We start from the raw sequence: 21,981 nt of genomic DNA on the forward strand, positions 1-21,981 counted from the left end.
ATTAACTATCAACAAATATTGAATAAGCCTAATAATTGGTAATTGAATAAGCCTAATAAAAAAAAAAAAAAAAAACCTTGGTTCACACAGGAATTGAGAAAAATCAAACTAGAACTAAGACGTAAAGAACACTTATGGCGAAAGAGACCATCCACTGAGAACCTAACCGAGTATAAAACCCTCATGCACAACTACAGAAATAATATCCTCCGTACAAAAAGAGACTATTATGCCAACAAAATCCACAATTTCCTCTATGACGCCAAAGCACTGTTCTCCTACGTCACCGAGCTCACAAAACCCAACTCTCCAATCATCTCTGATGACCAAGCTCTCTCGAAGTGCACAGAACTTGCACAATTCTTTGAAAATAAAATCCTTAAATTAATAGCTCCACTGACATCTTCGAACACACTCTTCTCTCCTAGCATAGACCAGAATCCACAATTAAATTCTTTCAAACCCACTACCTCACTCGAAATCAAATCCATGCTCAAAAAGATGAAACCATTCACCCACCCTATTGACTCTATTCCCTCTAAATTATTGCTCACCATTCCCGAAATTATCTCCAAGCCTCTAGCAGGGATTATCAACTGTCCTCTAACTTAAGGATCTGTACCGGACACACTGAAACTATCCACCCTCAAGCCACTTCTCAAGAAACCCAACTTGAACCCAATAGACCCGGCTAATTTTCGCCCCATTGCCAACTTGCCATTTGTAGCCAAACTCATGGAGAAAGTAGTGAACAGACAATTATCAGAATACCTTGAGGAAAATAAGATTCTTGCTCCAGCACAATATGGTTTCCGTAAATCCCTCAACACGGAATCCCTTCTTATTTCGCTGACGGATAGAATCTACACAGGCCTAGAAAAAAAGACCCCATATTTGCTGGCTCTACTCGACATATCCGCGGCCTTTGACACAGTGAAGCACTCCATCCTCATCAAACGTCTATCAGACATTGGTATATCAGGAACAGCCTTAGACTGGTTCAAGTCTTTTCTCGATAATAGAATATTCAAGGTTAGAGTAAATAATATAGATTCACACCCTGTCAAAGCCACTCTTGGAGTCCCTCAAGGATCCTCGTTATCCCCAACATTATTTAACATCTATCTTCTACCCCTCTGCCAACTCCTCACTAATTTAAAGGTTACGTATTACATTTACGCTGACGATGTCCAAATCTTGATATCAATCTCGGAATCAATAGCAAAAACATTCAATTTTTGGAACAACTGCCTACAATCCATAAACACACTCCTCACCAGCCTTAATTTAGTACTTAATACTGCAAAAACCGAACTACTGCTCATCACCCAGGATGAAAACCCACCATCAACTCAACTGAACTCGACCCCACATGTAAGAGACCTAGGAGTAACCATAGACAATCAACTGAATTTAAAAAAATTCATCAATAATACTACAAAAGAATGTTTTCACAAATTATATATTAAAAAATTTGAAACCTCTTCTCCACTTCCAGGACTTCCGTACAGTCCTCCAAGCTATCCTATTTTCAAAAATAGACTACTGCAACTCCATTCTAATCGGCCTTCCAGCAATCACGACAAAGCCATTACAAATACTACAGAACTCTGCAGCCAGGATCCTAACCAATACCGGCAGAGGTGAACACATCACTCCTATACTTAAGAGCCTTCACTGGCTCCCCATTAAGTTCAGAATTATATACAAAGTGCTAACTATAATACACAAAACCATCCACTCACAAACTACACTCGAATTAACTTGCCCTCTCCGATCTCAATCAGCCTCCAGACCCATTAGAACAATGTATTTAGGCACCCTTTATGTACCCCCTGCTAAGTCCTCAATGAAGAAACATGCCTTCTCGATTGCTGGTTCCAATCACTGGAACAATCTGCCTTCGGACCTGTGCTTAGAACCATGCCTGCAGACATTCAAGAAGAAACTGAAAACCTGGCTCTTCACTGAAGCCTTCACTTAAATTCCCATGCTACCAATAAAGTACCACACTACCTATAATGTAACAAACATATTAATGTTTCACTTGTATATTACGCCATGTTCAATGTATACTCATTCATTATTTGTTCTCTGTAAAAATCTAATGCTTAATTCATAATACTCCTTGTTTAATGTATACCTTATTTATTAACTGTGCACCGTTGATTGTTTACTGTTCTATGTACACCATGTATATGGTAATTCTAATGCTGGTTATCTGTAAACCGAAGCAATATGTACTAGTACATAATCTTCTGTATATAAAAGTCTTTAAATAAATAAATAAATAAAAATTGGTAATACCTATAGCTCATGAACCCACCCCTGTTTTTTTGTTTTTTTTTAATTTGGAGATGGCAGCCCTCCATCCTTCCGCTCCATGAAGGTGGAACACCAACCACTGGCCACTGGCATCCGACTCTGTGAATGCCTCCGTGGCTACTGCTGCTCCGTGCAGTGTTTTGCTGCCTCCTCTTTATACGCATCCTCTAGACCTGATGGATCCACAGTGTTTATCCCACGCCTCTTTGAAGTCCTTCACAGTTTTGGACTTCACCACTTCCTCCGGAAGGGCATTCCAGGCATCCACCACTCTTTCCGTGAAGAAACACTTACTGACATTGGTTCTTAGTCTTCCTCCTTGCAGCTTCAGCTCGTGACCTCTGGTTCTGCTGATTTTTTTCTGACGGAAAAGGTTTGTCGTTGTCTTTGGATTGTTAAAGTTTTTCAAGTATCTGAAAGTCTGAATCATATCACCCCTGCTCCTCCTTTCCTCCAGGGTGTACATATTTAGATTCTTCAATCTCTCCTCGTATGACATCCGATGAAGACCCTCCACCTTTCTGGTCGCCCTTCTCTGTACCGCTTCAATCTTGTCTCTGTCTCTTTGTAGATACGGTCTCCAGAACTGAACACAGTACTCCAGGTGAGGCCTCACCTGGAGTACTGGGGGGATAATCACTTCCCTTTTCTTACTCGATATTCCTCTCTCTATGCAGCCCAGCATTCTTCTGGCTTTTGCTATCACCTTGTCGCATTGTTTCACAGACTTCATATCATTAGACACTATAACCCCAAGGTCTCTCTCCTGCTCCGTGCACATCAGCCTTTCCTCCCCCCCCCCCCCCCCCATCAAATACAGTTCATTTGGATTTCCTCTCCCCATATGCATGACTTTGCACGTCTTGGCATTGAATCTCAGCTGCCATATCTTCGACCACTCTTCCAGTTTCCTTAAATCCCGTCTCATTCTCTCCACTCCTTCCGGCGTGTCCACTCTGTTGCAGATCTTAGTGTCGTCCGCAAAAAGACAAACCTTACCTTCTATCCCGTCTGCAATGTCGCTCACAAAGATATTGAACAGGACCGGTCCCAACACCGATCCTTGCGGTACACCACTTAAAACCGCTCTTTCCTTTCTTTTAGCCAGTTTGTAATCCACGAAAGGACATTGCCACCTATCCCATGACTTTTTACTTTTCCTAGAAGCCTCTCATAAGGAACTTTATCAAATGCCTTCTGAAAATCCAAATACACTACATCTACCGGTTCACCTTTATCCACATGTTTATTATCTCCTTCAAAAAAAGTGAAACAGATTTGTGAGGCAAGACTTGCCTTGGGTAAAACCATGCTGACTATGTTCCAATAAACCATGTCTTTCTATATGTTCTGTGATTTTGATCTTTAGAACACTTTCCACTATTTTTCCTGGCACTGAAGTCAGGCTAACTGATCTGTAGTTTTCCGGATTGCCCCTGGAGCCCTTTTTAAATATTGGGGTTACATTAGCTACCCTCCAGTCTTAAGGTACAATGGATGATGTATGGCCCTTGAAAGGGCTTGCTTGCTGAAACATGGATACTAGGCAGCAGTGTTTTCCACCTTGCTAAGAGCTCGAAAATTATCCTATGTGCGGCCTATGTGCGGGTTTGACAAGTGTTTCAGGCCTGGTGTGAAGATCGAGGTACTCTTCCTTGTTCGGCCAAAATCCCATTCATTTTGGAATTTTTTGCAGGATGGCTTGAATAAAGGCTTGGCCCTCAATTGCTTAAAGGTACAAGTAGCAGCCTTCGCCTGATTTAGGGGTCAGGTGAATGGAAGTTCCTTGTCGGCTCATCCTGATGTGGCCCATTTCCTGTAAGGAGTGAAACATCCTTGTCCTCCTTTGCGGTGTCCGGTGCCCTCATGGAGTCTTAATTTGGTGTTGGATTTCTTGGTGGGTCCTACGATTAGTCCGCTGCATACCCTTGCGGTTACTGACGTAGGCTTTCTGAATTGCAGGCCTTGTCTTGCCAGGAGCCTTTCCTCTGGGTGGCAGCCTTTCCTCCAGGTGACAGCTACATACTTCCTTCTTTTTTACCGAAGGTGGTCACTGACTTTCTCTTGAATTAGTCCATCTTCCTGCCGTCTCTAGAAAGAGAGAGAGATATAGAGGTGTATCGTCTGTTGCGATCCTTGGATGTCAAGAGACATATTGTCAGGTATCTGGAGGTCATTAAGCCTTACAGAAGACGGATCGCCTGCTTGTCTTTCACAGCAATATTAGGCAGGGAGAGCCAGCCTTGCAGGCTACCATAGCTCGCTGGATTAAGGAGGTAGCTACAGCTGCATATGTTGATGCTGGGAAGCAGTTACCTAGTCAGTTCAGGGCTCATTCCACTAGTGCTCAGGCAGTGTCATGGATGGAAGTGAAATTGTTGTCTCCTGTTGACATTTGCTGAGCTACGACATGGTCCTCGTTACACACTTTTTTCAGGTATTATCGTCTGGATGTGCAAGCCCGGGTGGACGCAGCCTTTGCATGTACGGTTTTGATTGGATTGCGGGCAGCCTTTCACCCCATTTGGGAGTAGCTTGGATACATCCCACTTGTTCTGGATTCATCTGACTGCATGCTAAGAAATTAAAAATTACTACTTACCTGATAATTTTCTTTTCTTTAGGACACTCAGATGAATCCAGCTTCCTTCCCTTGGCTGCTGACTGTAGTGTGGTCCTCCTCCATGGCCACGTGTTACAGGGATTAGTCCAGTCTGAGCTCAATGTTGCCTGTTTGCCAAGTATTGAAATGTTTATCTTTTTTTAATCAAGTTTTGCTAGTCTGTCCACAGTTGCTTTTGAAGAGAATACTGGCAGGCTGATGTCACTGCCGGGGTATATATACTGTGACGTCAGTTTGCTCTGTCTCCATCTGCTGGTAGAGGTGCAAAACCCACTTGTTCTGGATTCATCTGCTATCCTAAAGAAAAGGAAATTATCAGGTAAGCAGTAATTTCTCATTGCATGGTTTAGGGCCATTATTTTCAATTACAAGTTCAACAAGATCTCCACTGCAACCAAAACTATAACTTTGTCCCATATCCTGTGTAAGCTAAATTCAGGTAAACTTGTTGAACCAGAAGTCGTATTGTAGCCTGCTTACTATAAAAAAGGTAGGCCAGGAATCTGCTCTCTTCAAGGTTAAAGTAATGCTCAAATGCCTTTAGCAGCTATATTTAGTATTCAGTACTCACAAAACTCCTGATAAGCCAGTAGCAGCCCACATCATTGTTCATCTCCTCCATGGCTCTGACATTGGCAAGGGACACTTCATCTTCCAGATGCAGAGGATAAGTTTGACTGCAAGACAGTTTTCCTGCCTGCAGAAGATACATGTGCAGGTGGACTGACACCTTTGGCATGGAATCCTAGATGGCCCGGATGTCATACAGGACGTGATGCATGTCCTGGTACTAGGCCTTCCTATACATCATCATCAGTGTGTGAGATTCCTGATGAGAAGGAAGAATATTTTTAAGAGATCTCAGTTGGAGAAAAACAGATCACAGAAGGACACTGTCCCGAGGCTCTGTAGGCCTAATGTTTCTTGGTTCAGAGAGGTGAGAGGATCATGTCGAAAGCAGCTCCAGGTCAGCAAGAAAACCAGACTCAGATGCAGTGAAAGCAGCTGCACCATGCAGGAGGAACAACAGCAGTGGGTGGTATTGCCTCATTTGGTGATGCTTTTTTATTGGATTAATTTAATATTTTTCAAGTAAAAATGATTAGACACTGTAGAATTGACAATTAACTCATTACAGGCCATAAAATTATACTGCCTGTCACCTTCTGATCACTCATCAGCACTCTCCTGTCCCTTTCACACTATCATTGGAATGCTTTTAATGATTCATCAATAAAAAGGTATCACCTAATACATTTTTTTTTGTTTTTTGTTTTTATTTGTTAACCTTTATTCCTGAGCATGGCAAGAAAATGGGTATGGCTTGAAAAATGAGTTTTTTAATATCTATGAATCCTGTATTTTAACTTTGTATTTACAAACTTTTTTAATCCTAGAAAAAACACTCTAGAAATTGAAATTACATTGAACTATCACAAATAACATAATTGCCAAAGAAAAAAAATAAAACCATTCAGTGTCCCATGAGTCCTCAAATAAGAGATCCAAGTCAAAAACTGCGAGAAAAACTAAACACAAATATACTCTGAAGCCTTTTTTGCCTTTTCAAACCAAATTATTCAACAGCTTTTTCATGGTGTTATTCACCAACAGAGAAAGTTGTGGCTTTTTTTTATGAACTTGATAGCTCACCTTACAAACATAAATTCTTTGCTTGTGCTTGACTTTTCTGTTTTAACAGCTGATCCAGCTGAGCAATCCCACAATGCATCAGGAAACACATGAGCGTGGATTTTTAATTTCTCCCAGAATTGAGGTGCAAGCTCTCAGAAACCTAAGAGCTTCTAATATTGAAAATGAGAACATTAGCTTTTCTCCCAGGACAAGCAGGATGGTAGTCCTCACATATGGGTGACATCATCAGGATGGAGCCCTATCACGGAACATTTTTGTCAAAGTTTCTAGAACTTTGACTGGCACACTGAGCATGCCCAGCATGCCACTAACCCTGCATCCAGCAAGGGTCTCCCTTCAGTCTCTTTTTGTCCGTGCAGCAGTTGCCTCACGGTTCTCAGGAGCTCTGTGAGAATTTCTCACATTTTTCCTCACGGAACTTTTCTTAAAAATTTCAAAACTTTTTCCCCGTCCCGGAGTCCCCCATCGACCATCGACCTCCGCTAACACCGGTAAGTTTTTACCTTGAGCTTTGCAGTCAGTTCCCAACGATGCTCTCATCGGTGCCCGATGTCCACCGATCACACGCCGCGCTTATTTTTTTCAAAAAATGGCGACCGGTTTTCGGAAGTGCCCCGAGTGTCCAAGGACTATGTCCATTACGGACCCTCATGACATCTGCATCTTATGCTTGGGGCCTTCCCACGACGTCCAACTCTGCACCAGTTGTGCCCAAATGACACCGAAAGGCCGCCAGGCCCGCTTAGAAAAAATGGAACACCTATTTAAATCTAAGCGCTCGTCCCCGTGTACTCTGGCCAAGTGTGCACCAAGTCGGAAGCCGTCTTCATATTAGACTCCATCTCCATCGACGTCTCAGCATCGGGACGCCGGGGAATGGCCATCACCGGCATCGTCATGTTCAAAAGCCTCCACATTGTCCTCGGCGCCAGAGAAGGACCGGGTTGAGCACCAAGAAAAACACCGTCATCGACATCGATGAGATTGTTCTTCTGGAGCGGGCACCGACAAACCATCGACATCGTTGGAACCACCGACCAAAAAGTCCCTGGGAGAGGAGCCCCCATCCTCCTCTGGACCCATGACACAGGCGTTCCCCACCTGCAATGTGGACCCTCCAGCAGTACCTATGGAGCCTCCAACCCTGGCAGCTGTGTTACCAACACCAGCCTTCCGGGAGGAATTGGACCGGATGGACCTAGAGGCAGTCCTACAAGCGCTTTGAGAATTTCAATCGCCACCAGCACCGACTCCCATGCTGAGGCCTGACCCGGTGCCTACGATGTTGGCTCCACTCCTCGAAAGGCTAGACACCCTTATCGGCGCACTTCCATCGGTGCCCACACCTTCCGGACCAGTGATGCCTCCGAAACCATCGATTCCTCCACCGGCATCGACCCCGATTTCTCTGTCGTCGGACAATGAAGAGCGAGATCCCTCGATGCCGGACCTGATTCCGGGGCCATTGAGTATACTTCCACCCTGACGACCATCAAAAACACCAGTGCCATCGGTGCCTCCATCAGCCTCGGTGCCGCCTCCACCTATTTTGGTGCCTCCACTGATTCCATCGGTGCCACCTCCTGATCCAGCTGGATTAAGGATTTTGCCTCCATCGGAAAGACATCCTATCAGAGTGTTCACCTCCAGAAGAAAGACGTTGCTCCCCTCCAGAGGACCTATCGTTTGCCAGCTTTATAAAGGAAATGTCTGAAAACAACCCTTTTAAGCTGCAAACTGAAGAGGATGCCAGGCATAGAATGCTGGAAGTTCTGCAATTCGTGGATGCCCCCAAAGAAGTGATGGCAATTCCAGTCCATGAAGTTCTGCTTGACCTGTTACACCGTACTTGGGAACACCCAGGTACAGTTCCACCAGTGAACAGGAAAACTGATGCCTCCTACCTTGTTCAATCAGCTCCAGGATTTCAGAAGAGCCAGCTTCCTCACCACTCCATAGTGGCTGAATCCACTCAGAAGAAAGCTAAGAGAACCCGACCTCATTCTTCTGCCCCTCCTGGAAAATCCTGGAAAATACATGTTCCAGGGTTCTATGTTGATGGCATGTATAGCAGCCTACCAGCTATACATGACACAATACTCTAGAAACCTCTGGAAACAAGTTCAGGATTTCTCCAAATCCTTGCCAAAGAAGTTTCAAGAGGGATTGAATTCCATCCTCCAGAAGGGCCTTGATGCTGGAAAACATGAAATCAGATCGACCTATGATATCTTCGAGACTGCCTCCAGAGTGTCAGCAGCAGGTATAAGTGCCAGATTCTGGGCATGGCTGAAATATTCAGACTTACGTCAAGAAGTCCAGGACAGATTAGCAGACCTTCCATGCATAGGGGACAATTTGTTTGGAGAGAAAATTCAGGAAGCAGTTGTGCAACTCAAAAACCATCATGAGACATTGCGCCAACTATCTACTGTTCCATCTGACTTCTTGTCTACCACCAAAAGGCCGTTTAGACGAGAACCTAGGAGGCTAACCTATAAAACCTGTAGGTATTACCCTCCTCCATCCTGGGTCCATCCAACCTGACCTTCTCAAAGAGGTCAGCCTCATCAGCACAGGCTTCCAAAAGCCCAGCCAGCTCCCCAGACTAGTCCTGCATTGCGGTTTTGACTCACTTCTAGAGAGCAGCAGTCGATTCTCGCCTCCAACAAAATTTCCTGTGGAGGCCGCTTGTGCCACTTTGCCAACATATGGCACAGAATTACAATGGATCAATGGGTCCTTTCTGTGGTTGCCCATGGTTACCATCTAAACTTCCTTACGTTACCACTGGACTTTCCACCACGTCCGGCATGGAGTCTAACCGACAATACTCCACTCCTCGAGGCAGAACTCTCCACCCTTCTGCAGTCCAATGCCGTGGAACCGGTTCCTCGACTGCAACAAGGGATAGGGTTCTACTCTCGCTATTTTCTAATTCCAAAAAAGTCAGGTGGCGTTTGTCCTATACTGACCTTTGTGCCCTAAACAAACATCTCCGCAAGGAAAAGTTCAGAATGGCAACCTTGGGCACCATACTCCCTCTGCTACAACAGGGAGATTGGCTCTGCTCTCTAGATCTTTAGGAAGCATATGCCCACATAACCATAACCCCTCCTCATCGAAAATACCTCAGATTCTTAGTCGGCCACAGGCATTTCCAATACCAAGTGCTACCGTTCGGCCTAGCGTCAGCACCCCGTGTGTTTACGAAATGCCTGGCAGTAGTAGCAGCTTACCTGCAACAACGCAGCATCCACGTCTATCCGTATCTAGACGATTGGCTACTCAGAGGTCCATCCAAGGAGGTAGTACTTCAATCCCTCCATTTTACCATCAGCCTGCTACAATCCTTGGGGTTTCTTATATACAATTCCCAAGTAAAATCTGACTCCATCACGCACCCTCTCATTTATCGGAGCAAATCTAAACACCATTCAAGCCAAAGCGTTCCTCCCAAAAGACCGAGCACGCACATTGTCAACCTTGGCCAAAGCAGTACAGACTCGCCGAACCACCACAGCTTGTCACCGCTAACCTTACTAGGTCACATGGCATCCATGGTTCACATTACTCCAATGGCTCGACTAGCCATAAGAGTAACACAATGGACTTAAATCCCAGTGGTCCCACTCACACCAACCTTTGTCCCACATTGTCCACGTCACAACCAGCTACGACTCTCGCTAGTTTGGTGGATGCAGGAGTCCAATCTTCAAATAGAACTACCCTTTCAACCCCCGTATCCTCAGATTACATTAACCACAGATGCCTCCAATCTGGGTTGGGGAGCCCATGTCAACCACCTGCAAACCCAGGGAACCTGGACCACAGCGGAAGCAAAGCACCAGATAAATTTTCTGGAGCTCCGAGCGATACATTTTGCCCTATTCGCTTTTCAGCATTGCCTGTCCAACAAGGTAATCCTAATTCAAACGGACAACTAGGTAGCAATGTGGTACCTCAACAAGCAAGGAGGCACAGGCTCTTATCTGCTATGCCAGGAGGCGGCACAGATCTGGGCCTGGGCTCTCTCCCATTCCATGCTACTGAGAGCAACCTACCTGGCAGGTGTGGACAATGTGATGGCGGACAATCTCAGCCGGACCTTTCACCTCCGCAAATAGTCCCTAGATCCCACTGTAGCGAACCGAATTTTCCACTAGTGGGACCGCCCGCACATAGACCTTGTGGGACTCCATTAGTGCCCCTCACTCATGGAGTCCCACAAGGTTCTTCCCTATCCTCAACACTCTTTAACATTTACCTCATCCCACTATGCAAATACCTTTCAGAGGCAAACCTCACCTACTTCATCTATGCAGACGACATACAAATATTACTCCCCATAAACAAGTCCATTCAACTCACCATGGAAAAATGGAACAAACTCAGCTCAAATTTATCCCACTTGCTATCTCAATTATCACTATGCCTCAACCAAGCCAAAACAGAAATCATCCACATCCACGATGACCGTCCCTCTTATCCACTCAAGTGCACCCCCTCTGACCACCCAGGAACCTCAACCAACCCGGGAGTGCCACAAATCTCACTCACGCCATCCACAAGAAACCTAGGCGTAACAATCGACAGCCAACTCAACTTTAAACGACACATCTCCAATACAATCAAGGATGGATTCTTCAAACTTCAGACACTAAAAAAACTCAAACCCCTCCTCCAAGAGCACGATTTCCGAACAGTCCTTCAATCAATTATCTTCTCAAAGCTTGACTACTGCAACTCCCTCCTCCTCGGCCTACCAGAAATCCACATCAAACCCCTCCAAGTTCTACAGAACGCTGCCGCCAGAATCATCTCTAACAACAAAAAATCCTCCCACATCACACCCACTCTCAAAGAACTCCACTGGCTACCCATTACACAAAGAATCCAATATAAAACCCTCACCCTCATGCACAAAAAAATAAACAACAACAATATGAACTGGCTAAACAACGGAATACATCCTTACCCCACACAAAGAACTCTCAGATTCACCAACACTGGCCTCCTAGCCGTCCCCAATCTCAAATCTGCACACCTCAACGTCACCCGCAAACGAGCCATAACAATAGCGGGCCCCACCTTATGGAACTCCCTCCCTACCTGTCTCAGAAATGAACCTTCATTACAAGTCTTCAAAAAACACCTCAAAACATGGCTGTTCTTAAAAGCTTTCCCACCTGACACGTAACCTGCCCAAATGCAACACACCACGCCCCCTACACAAGCATCTCGCGTCACCCTCTTCCCCCCCTTTCACTACCTTCCTCCCACCTATCCCCATCTCCCCCTCCTCCCCCTTTCAACCCTCCCTGCCATCCTTAACCATAAATTATCCTCATCAACAAGTCATTTTATGTACATATGTTATATACTATAATCAAATATTCCATGTAATCCTGTTATTTCTGTCATAATTTGTTATATTTATTACAATGTTATAATTTGTTATATTTATTACAATGTTATAATGTAAAATAGGGCTGTTACCACCCTATTCTTTTAGTTATCTGGAAACCGATGTGATATCTCGATCGAATGTCGGTATATTAAATAAATAAATAAATAGATAGACCTCTTTGCGTCAATTCACAACTGCAAAATGGACAATTTCTACTCTCTACATTGCAGCCACAAGATACCATCAAGGGATGCCTTCGCCCACTCGTGGACAACGGGTCTTCTATATGCCTACCCTCCACTTCCACTCATCAGCAAGACTCTCGTGAAGTTACAGCAGGACTGGGGCACAATAATCCTCATATCCCCTCACTAACCACGGCAGGTTTGGTTTCCCATCCTACGCGACCTCTCAGTACAGCAACCAATTCGCCTGGGCACAGATCCAACTCTAATAACGCAGAACAATGGGCTGTTGCGTCATCCTAACCTCCACTCCCTGTCTCTGACAGCATGGATGTTGAAAGGTTGATACTACAAACCCTTAACCTTTCTGACAACGTGTCCCAGGTCCTCATAGCTTCACAAAAGCCTTCTACTAGGAAATCTTATTGTTCCAAATGGAAAAGATTTTTCTTGTGGTGCACGACAAAGGAAATAGATCCCTTTTCCTGCCCCACAACAAGGTTCCTGGACTACCTCTGGTACCTCTCGGAGTCTGGCCTACAAACTTCCTCCATCTGAGTGCATGTCAGCACCATAGCCGCTTACCACAAAGGTATAGGAGATGCCCCAATCTCGACGCAACCCCTTGTAGGGTGCTTTATGAGAGGCTTGCTACAACTGAAGCCTTCACTGCGTCCTCCAGTTCCAGCATGGGAACTCAATGTTGTACTAGCACGGCTCATGCGACCTCCATTCGAGCCCCTGCACTCCTGCGAGCTACGTCATCTCACTTGGAAAGTGCTCTTTCTACTTGCTTTGACATTGGCTTGCAGAGTCAGTGAGCTACAGGCGCTGGCAACATACCCACCTTATACAAAATTTCTCCACGATCGTGTGGTACTCCACACTCACCCTAAATTTTTGCCAAAGGTAGTGTCAAATTTCCATTTAAATCAATCCATAATACTACCCACATTTTTTCCAAAACCTCACACCCAGGTGAGCGGGCCTTGGACTGTAAACGTGTGCTCGCTTTTTATTTGGACCACACTACAGCCCATAGGAAATCCACCCAACTTTTTATCTCCTTTGATAAGACCAAACTGGGCGTTCCAGTGGGCAAGCAGACCCTTTCCACCTGGCTGGCGGACTGTATTACCTTCTGCTACCAACAAGCAGGCCTTCCGCTACAGGGACGCGTGAAAGCGCATTCAGTAAGAGCCATGGCAATGTCAGTAACACACCTCCATTCTGTACCTCTTGCTGACATCTGTAGAGCTGCCACATGGAGCTCTCTCCACACCTTTGCAGCTCATTATTGTCTCGACAAGGCTGGCAGGCAGGATTCCATCTTTGGCCAGTCTGTCCTACGTAATTTGTTTCCAATGTAATAACCCAACTTCCTTCCTGCGACCCACTGTGAAATTCAGGCTGCCCTCATACCCAAAAGCACCCCTGTTGTTGTGCCTGTTGCAGGTGGTTGAGTGGTTTTGGTTTACTCTACTCGGTCATCCTGTAGCTCGCTATTCACCCATATGTGAGGACTACCATCCTGCTTGTCCTGGGAGAAAGCAGCGTTGCTTACCTGTAACAGGTGTTCTCCCAGGACAGCAGGATGGTAGTCCTCACGAAACCCGCCCGCCACCCCTCGGAGTTGGGTTCATTTACGTTTTCTTATTTTATTTTTCACTCGTACGTTTTGCTACAAACGAGACTGAAGGGGGACCCCTGCTGGCTGCAGGGTTAGTGCCATGCTGGGCATGCTCAGTGTGCCAGTCAGAGTTCTAGAAACTTTGACAAAAGTGTTCCGTGATAGGGCTCCATCCTGATGATGTCACCCATATGTGAGGACTAACATCCTGCTGTCCTGGGAGAACACCTGTTACAGGTAAGCAACTCTGCTTTCTTGGTTTCATTCTCATTTTATATTTTTATTTGGGTTTTTCTTTTATTTTTTGATCTTCAGGGGAGCGTGATGAGGAAGACAGCAGTTTTTTGAACCTGTTCCATCTGGTGAACGCGCAGGCTAATTTCCATAAAGAGATCCTGTATCTGACCATGAGCTGTCCCACTGCCTGAGAATTCAGGGGTCACCTTTGTCCATGTTACCATGCTGTATCTCTGTGCACAAACAGGAGAGGGCATTGGTCCCACACCCTCATGAGCAGAAAGAGCTGATGATCAGTAATCAGAAACTGAGCAAGAAAAAGTTATTTTCAATCAGATAATGGAATCTCGCCAGTGACCAAACAGTTATAAGTTTAAGCAGGCTCTGTCCAACAAAACAGCCTGCTGGAACATCACAGCTGCAATTGTGATTTATTTGTAATAATTTCATATTTATGTACCACCACTAATGTACATGACACTGCAAGAACAAATTTAGAAAAAGCAGTGAATGTTAGGGTTATTTTCTTATTTCAGCTTAATTTTCTATCAGTAGTTCTGTTAGAGACAAGCTTTTATAGATAGAATAACATCCCAATACACCAAACCTCTCTGAACTGCATTATTTATTTATTTAACTTTTTTTTATATGCCATCTATAGTTGGAACATTTAAACACTGTGGCAAATGAGTGTTGGAAAAGATTACTCTGAACTGTCCAAACTGGCAATGGTGGTCGATAGTCAGACATAAAGGAAAAATACAGCATGGAACCCTCTTTTATCTGATGGTCTTTTACCATAAGATAATTTGGGTTCTTTGAGCATATGTGAACCCAGAGACTACCTACTGTGCACAGTGTTTGTGCTGCATGTTGCTTATGCACAGTAATGTGTTTGGTCAACAGGTGTCATTAATCACCTGATACTGGCCCTTGTTGCAGTAGGGTCACAGACTCCATGCTCCTGGGACTTGGCTTGGTTGTAGCAACACAATCAAGCAAAGCTGGGCAAAGCTTTGTTAACTTTGCTAATTGTTGGACCACTAAGAATTTTAGCATGAATGAATGTAATGCACTTTAAAGAACTCAGGCAGCCCTGCCTCCCGGCACCAGCTCATGAATATTGTGGTTCTGTTTCTAGTACATGCTGTTATTAGCTTCTAAATGAGAAGTAGCATTTTGTTGTTTGCTAGCTTCCTGTTATGCTGCTTGCAGACTCTGCAGATCCGTTGCTGCAATGTGAATAACAGAACTTAATGCTGTTTCATTCTGAAAAATCCTATCCATTTCTAGCTTAGCTTTTAAACTTATAGGGAATTTTAATAACTGGCTACACCATGCGTTAGAAGATCATAGACATTCTGTGAGCCCTTGGAGTGACTTTGATGACTACTCTTTCAGTGAAATGCGGTTATGGTAAAGAAAAAAAATCTAGGTTGATAAAAAGCAAATTCAAAACCTGATGACCTTTTTCTTACAACTGTAGTACAGCTGCAAGGATATGCAAATGGAAACAAAATGATTGGCCCATCATGGCAGAACAGTTCCTACTAAAATGTTGCTATTTGCTTATGTTTGCTACTGCAACATGTTGGTAAAGAAAGGACCACCATCATGATGTAGCACACTGTGGACAGCCAGTTAAAATTATGTAACTAGAAGGTTGAAAAACATGCACAGCATAGCCAAACAGGTGGTAACAACTATAGTGGGAATATCAAGATTTGTCTAATCCCCATTCTAACTTCCTTGAGAGTCCCCCAAGCATGGATAGGCCACCACTGCTAATACCAGCTCACTAGCCCCCAGCCCATCTATTCCAAAAGCATCTTACCTTCCTGCTTAACCTAATTTTATAATTCTGAAAAAATCTTCTATGGATACACTTTACTCATTTGTATTAAAGTCCATATTTAGAAAGGGTTGTTTTTTTAAAAGATTTTATAATATGGAGAGGGCCAACATATCAGATGTAACCGTGATGTCGAACTGAATCCCAGGAATCAGGATAGCAGGCAATAGTGAACCTTTTAGTTTTGAATGCAGGTGCCAGAAAGTGTTAAATGTAGATTGAGCAGGCTGGTGGGTGGGCTCAATGATACGTCATTTACTCTCACCTCCTGTGCCAGTGGCTGCTTTTTTAGTGTTCATGCCCTACATTTTCCATTGGTACTGCTCACTGCCATAGGCTGGGGAGGGGAATAAATCCTATTTTTCATTCTGAATTCTGGGATGTGTAGTCCTGCCTATTTTATTTTGATATATGTATTTTAGGGAAATCAAGACTGCAAATCCCAAGATTCAATGTATTGTATACATAAAAAAAACCAAACAAGCAAGCTAAGCTCAGTCTTCGCTTATGGAAAGGTCAGACAGGTTCTTGATGGGAAGTCTGTGTCCTGTCCCATAGAGAGAGACCATAGATAGACAAGAAGGAGCATTCATTTGGCTCCAGGCAGCAGGCAAAGGCTAGCACTGCTGTTACTGCTGCCTAACAGGTGACAAGTTGGTAAACAAGCAAAGGAAATAAACAGATCCCGAAAATAATAGAACAAAATAAGAAAAAAAAAAAGCAGTGTTAGGTATAAAAAGTACAAGAAGGGTGTTTTATGCATGAAAACATTCTAAGATCACTGCTGTTTTTTTAAAGTACATAAAACAAAATACAAATAGAAAATGTATTTATTCTGTTAAGTGTTTTATATTTAAACTATTTATGATAGTCCACTATACCTCTCTAGAATATGTATTTGAATTTGTTATTTAACTAATGAATATTTTATTATTAATAAAATATATAAAATATATATTTTTCTCATGCTCGTAGTCCTGCTTCATTTGAAGTCCACAGTGAAAATATGTAAAAAGTGGTTAATCTGTGAACTGATAAACTCACTGGATTTGATATTATTTATAGACGTTTATTTGAAAAATAGAACTTAAAATGTTCTCTTACTTTGTGTTGAAATAAATGTGCATGCAGTAGGCCATGTAACAAGAATTTTGCAAGTATTTAAATGGTAAAATAGCAATACTGCCTTGGCAAGAAAGAGGTTTGGAGCCTGTCAGGGATTTGTTAGTTATCCTTTTCAGAAACTTTATGGTGCTCAGTCTTGTAACTGTAACAGATACAAAATGCTACATTAGTACAGGCGGGCTGAGCTCTGTCAGCTCAGCTGCCTCTCTTCCTTCACCTGACCATTTCCTCTTTGCAAAATGGGTACATGAAGTCTGTTTTCCTCTTGTAAGAAACTGGAAGGTAATAAGAAACCACACTTGATAAACGGCTGTCTAAGTATTGCTTTTCTGTTCTCAGACAGCACCTGTAGTCTTCTCCTTGTATAACAAACAGTAATATTTGATAGCATTATAAATACAGCTTTTCTATTTTTAATGTGAGTGGATGGAATGTGCAGATGCAGTTTCTTGGATAGAAAGGCAATACTAATCAACCCACCAAAAATTAGTTAAAAGAAAACTAACAGTACGGTAGTTGGGTAGAGGTGATACATTGTTGAGGCTAATGCATTTCGACTATGAAAGCTTTCAGGATTATTAAGGTGATCACTGTGCTCTCTCCTATAAGCAAGAGAAGTAAATAAAAGCGCTACCTATAACTGCAAGGATACTTGTTATCTCCCATGTCCATTATTTAGCTGCAGCATTCCTAATGTCTCTCTCCTAACAGTGCTCTTGCCCTCCATCCAGGTCCATCTTCCAGTGCCTGTACCTTCACTTCCCAACTGCTCCGAAAGGGTTAAATGTCCCCAAAACATGTAACCCTGGCAAGGCTGATGAGAGCCAAGGGCAGCCATTGCTTGGCATAAGCTATGGGGAAGAAAGAAAATACAAGTTATTTACTATGAAATTAGTATGTTTTGAATAGGAAATGCTACCTGCTAATATGCAGTTTAATGGATAACTTACAGTTTAGCCCTCCTTCTCCTAGCATAAAGCCAGATTCATTTAATAATCAGAAGAATTAGGTACAAACAGCAAACAAGAACATAAATTTACCTGGAGGATGTGACATTACCGGAGGCCTGGCCTGGCATCAGTTAATGGTCATTATAGCATATAAATTATGTAGGATAGAAGAATAAGACCAATGATGGCAAAAAACATCAGAATGAAAATATCCAGCATCTTGGAAGGACAAGAAGCTGCTGCTTGGATCCCAAGCTCAGGCTGCAGGAATGAGAAGAAATGGAGCTGCTGTCTGGATCCCAGGCTCTGACTGCAGTAGCAAGAAGAGCTGGAGGCGTGGCCTCAATCCCAGGCTCAGGCTGCAGGGGTAGTGGTTTCCATCTCTCACAGCAAAACAGCCATGCCCAACTGCAGAGAGAGAGAAAAAGGAAAGATGATTCCCCTCTCACATTCCCTTTTCCTCAGCATATAAAGCATTTTCACAGCGGGACCAGGGACCAAGGAAGGGGTGAATGAGACTTCAGAAAGCCCACAGAATAATAGAGCACTCTTGTCTTCAGACATAACCCATAGGAAAATGTTATCACCCAAGAAGACCTCATCGCCCTCTCTTCCACAGCTATTTGTTTTTACCTGTATGTTTTTTGCTAATCACTCATTCTGTCCTATTTAGTGATATATTTATCTTGTACAGTGGCATGCACATAAAATATTGACCATTTTCTAGCGTGTAGATAAATGGACTCAGGACGAGTGAGTTTATGCTCCCCTGCCAGCAGATGGAGATGGAGCAAGCTGATGTCACAGTATATATAACCCTGCAGTGACCCCAGCCTACCAGTATTCTCCGTCTCCAGCAGATGGTGGACATGCATCTCCCTATGGGGATTGCTTCGAGCTTTTTGGAAGGAGAAATTTGAAATTCTAAATAAAGGAAAAGAAAGCCCCCTCTCCTGCGGTGATACCTAATGGTCCCTCCCCTAGTTGAGAAATCCTGAGGTGATTTCCATGGTCCCTCAGAGGTGTGCCTTAGTCCGTTAGCTGGTTCCCAGCTTGGACTTAGCTGCTTGTACAACTGAAAGGCAGTGGGTGCAGAAGGCCAAGCACAGCGGTAACAGCAGATGCCCTCTCTCCCCCACAGCTGGAGCCTGTGTCTGTGCTCAGCCGGTATGCACTGAACTCCGATAAATTTTGAAAAAAAAAGAAGAAAAAGAACTTTACCTACAGAGACAGCTAGGGTTTTTTTAGGCCTTCCTTTGGTCTCCGCGCTCGGTACACCGTCCTGTTGTCATTCCCATTCCCGTTGGGGTTAGGGGAACTGGGCAGCCTGGCGGGTTGAGCAGCCCAGATGGGCTAGGCCCCGTGGTAGGCTTTTCTTGGCATGTTGCGTGGTAGGCCGCCGTGGCGCTTTTGCTCACTTGTGCATGCTTTCTGACCTCGTCCAGATGTTGGTATGCGCAGTGTGTCAGCTCTGTGCATGATCTGTGCGTGCCGTGCTAGGCATGACTTTTGTGCACATAACATTTTTGAGCATGGTGATACGCTCCAGCAGGGCGAACTAGTGGTGCATGTGTCTTGCTGTGCTTATTGCTGGGGTGCCTTAATTTGTACACGCAAATTATTTGAGCGCAAGCCATTTGAACGCACAGTTACCGCTGCTCATGGCACTGATAAACAAGAAGCCTTTCTCTTTGTGTTGCCTGTCATATTAAGGCTTCTCTGCCTGACCTGGCTTCTAATCTGTGTCAGCGCTGTTCAGATGCTCAGGGAGAGTTGTCTTTTTTGGATTTTGCTAAACCTGAATCTTCTCATTCTGATGATGGTCTGGTTACGGTTTTGGCTGGACATGCACCAGATCTTGGTTCTCCCTTGACTGGCTCCTCCACTGGCGAGGGCAGTTCCGTGGGACCAGCTCCAGTTCCTTCTGGGCTTGGTCTGGACCCGGCTTCTTTTTCTTGGGTGGAATTTTTTCAAGGCTTTTAAGCCTTTCTTCAAGCGCAGTCCTCCATTTCCCCCATTTCTGTCCAGTCGGACTCTCAGCTGGTGGCTCCTCCCTCTTCCAGTCCTATGTTTAAGCGTTAGGGCTCGCCTCAGCTCCCTGCGGGTGTTCCCAACAGGAATTCGGGTGGCACTGATGATGAGGTTAATCCTGATTCCCTGGAAGATGGGAAAATTATGCCAGGGCTGGAACCATATCGAACCATGTTGTGGTTCTTTCATAGAGATGAATTGCCGGCCCTGATTTGCCAGACTTGAAACAGCTGGGTGTCCCTGGTTCAGATGCTTTGTCAGAGCCGAGGAAGAATCCCAGTTTGGTTTCCTTACATAAAACCTCTTGGTTCTTCCCTGTGATGGATGCCTTTCAGGAATTGATTGATCTGGAATGGGATGCCCCAGAGGTAAATTTTAAAGGGGGTTGGACATTGGAAGACCTGTACCCCCTGGACCTGCTGTGAGAGAGCGTTTGTGTTTGCTCAAAGTGAATGCTCTGGTATGTGCCATTTCTAAGCAGACGACAATCCCCATAGATGGAGGAGCAGCCTTGAAGGATGTACATAATAGAAGGATTGAGGCATTCTTCAGCAAGCCTTTGAGGCAGTGGTGATTAATTTACAGATTGCCTTCTGTTACGCCCTAGTGGTGAGATCTTGTCTGCTTCTCTCTCAGGAGGTTGTTGAGTCTGGGGGAATTCCAGAGCATTTATGGAGCCTGCTACCACCTTTTTAGCAGACGCAGGCTGTGATTTGGTCCGGACCTCGGCCAGAGGAGTGGCTTCAGTGATAGCAGCCAGGCATCAATTCTGGTTGCAAAATTGTTCAGCTGATGCAGCTTCCAAAGCTCTTTAAAGACTCACTTTTGTTTGGGAGCAAGTTGGAGAAACTGGCCAGTAATTGGTCGAGTCTCCATTATCTTCAGTTGCCGGAGGATAAGAAACAGTTACAGCACCCCTTTGGTATGAGGGGTTGTTTCTGGGGTTCCAGGGATGACCCTTCAGCGGACTCAGCCTTTCGGTAGGTCTCAGTCCTTCGTCCCCAACAGCCTAAGAGAGGAGCGGGCTCGGGGGGTGGACCTTCCTGAGTTTCCTAATGAAGGTTTGCCAATCCACCTTCCGGAACAGGAAATAGGGGGATGTCTTTCTCTCTCTCTGATCAGAGATGGATCGAGATCATGTCAGACCAGTGAATCTTGGAGGTGATACACGAAGCTATGCACTGGAATTTCACAGTATTCCTCAGGATGTGTTCATGGTGTCCCCTTGTCACTCCCTACAGAAGAAGCAGGCAGTGGAGTTCACGGTTCAAAGGTTCCTCAGACTGAGGGCTGTGGTTCCAGTGCCCACGACTCAAGAAAGTGTGGGGCGATATTCCATTTATTATGTTGTGCTCAAGAAGGAGAGCTCCTTTCGTCCCATCCTGGATCTCAAGAGGGTCAACTATCACTTGAAGGTGACTCATTTTTGAATGGAAACCTTATGCTCTGTGATAATGGTGATGCAGTTGGGGGAATTTCCGACCTCCTTGGATCTGTCAGAGGTTTACCTTCATATTCCCATCCGACTGTAACACCAACGCTTTCTACGCTTTGCAGTGTTGGGGTGCCATTATCAATTTCGGACGCTGCAGTTTTTTGTCTAGCCACTGCTCCTGGAACATTTTCCTAAATTATGGTGATAGTAGCAGCAGCCTTGCAAAAAGAAGGAATCCTGGTGCACCCGTATTTAGACGACCGGCTGATTCAAGCAAAGTCTCAAGAAGAAAGCCTCCTGGTGACAAGCAAGGTGATCTCCTTATAGCAGGATCTTGGTGCGGTGGTGAACCTGACCAAGAGCAATCTTCAATCAGCCCAGTCATTGGAGTATGTGGGCGTCCCATTCGACACGGAACAGGACAGAGTTTTCCTACCGGAAGTTCGGATCCAGAGATTAATGTCTCAAGTGAGTCAGTTGATGAACACCATACGCCTGACGGTGTGGTCCTACCTACAGGAA

At 44.5% G+C, this 21,981-nt stretch overlaps 1 protein-coding gene and 1 long non-coding RNA gene across 2 annotated transcripts in view; one reads left to right on the top strand and one right to left on the bottom strand.

The window, feature by feature from the left end:
• The window catches only part of FBXO47 (F-box protein 47), a 530,190-nt gene extending 515,622 nt beyond the window's left edge, over positions 1 to 14,568 (top strand). Inside the window, exon 11 of the mRNA XM_029573146.1 lies at positions 14,145 to 14,568. Coding sequence (XP_029429006.1) covers positions 14,145 to 14,257 — 113 coding nt within the window. The 3' untranslated portion in view covers positions 14,258 to 14,568. The remainder of the gene's footprint in view (positions 1 to 14,144) is intronic.
• A 106-nt stretch (positions 14,569 to 14,674) lies between these two features.
• LOC115074051 lies at positions 14,675 to 18,291 on the bottom strand. The gene is made up of 2 exons (XR_003852175.1): positions 18,084 to 18,291; positions 14,675 to 17,894 (listed from the first exon to the last, which is right to left on the bottom strand). It is a non-coding gene; the product is annotated as an uncharacterized LOC115074051 (long non-coding RNA).
• Between the last annotated feature and the right edge of the window lie 3,690 nt (positions 18,292 to 21,981).

Source organism: Rhinatrema bivittatum, chromosome 12 (assembly GCF_901001135.1).
Source record: "Rhinatrema bivittatum chromosome 12, aRhiBiv1.1, whole genome shotgun sequence".
NCBI lineage: Eukaryota > Metazoa > Chordata > Amphibia > Gymnophiona > Rhinatrematidae > Rhinatrema > Rhinatrema bivittatum.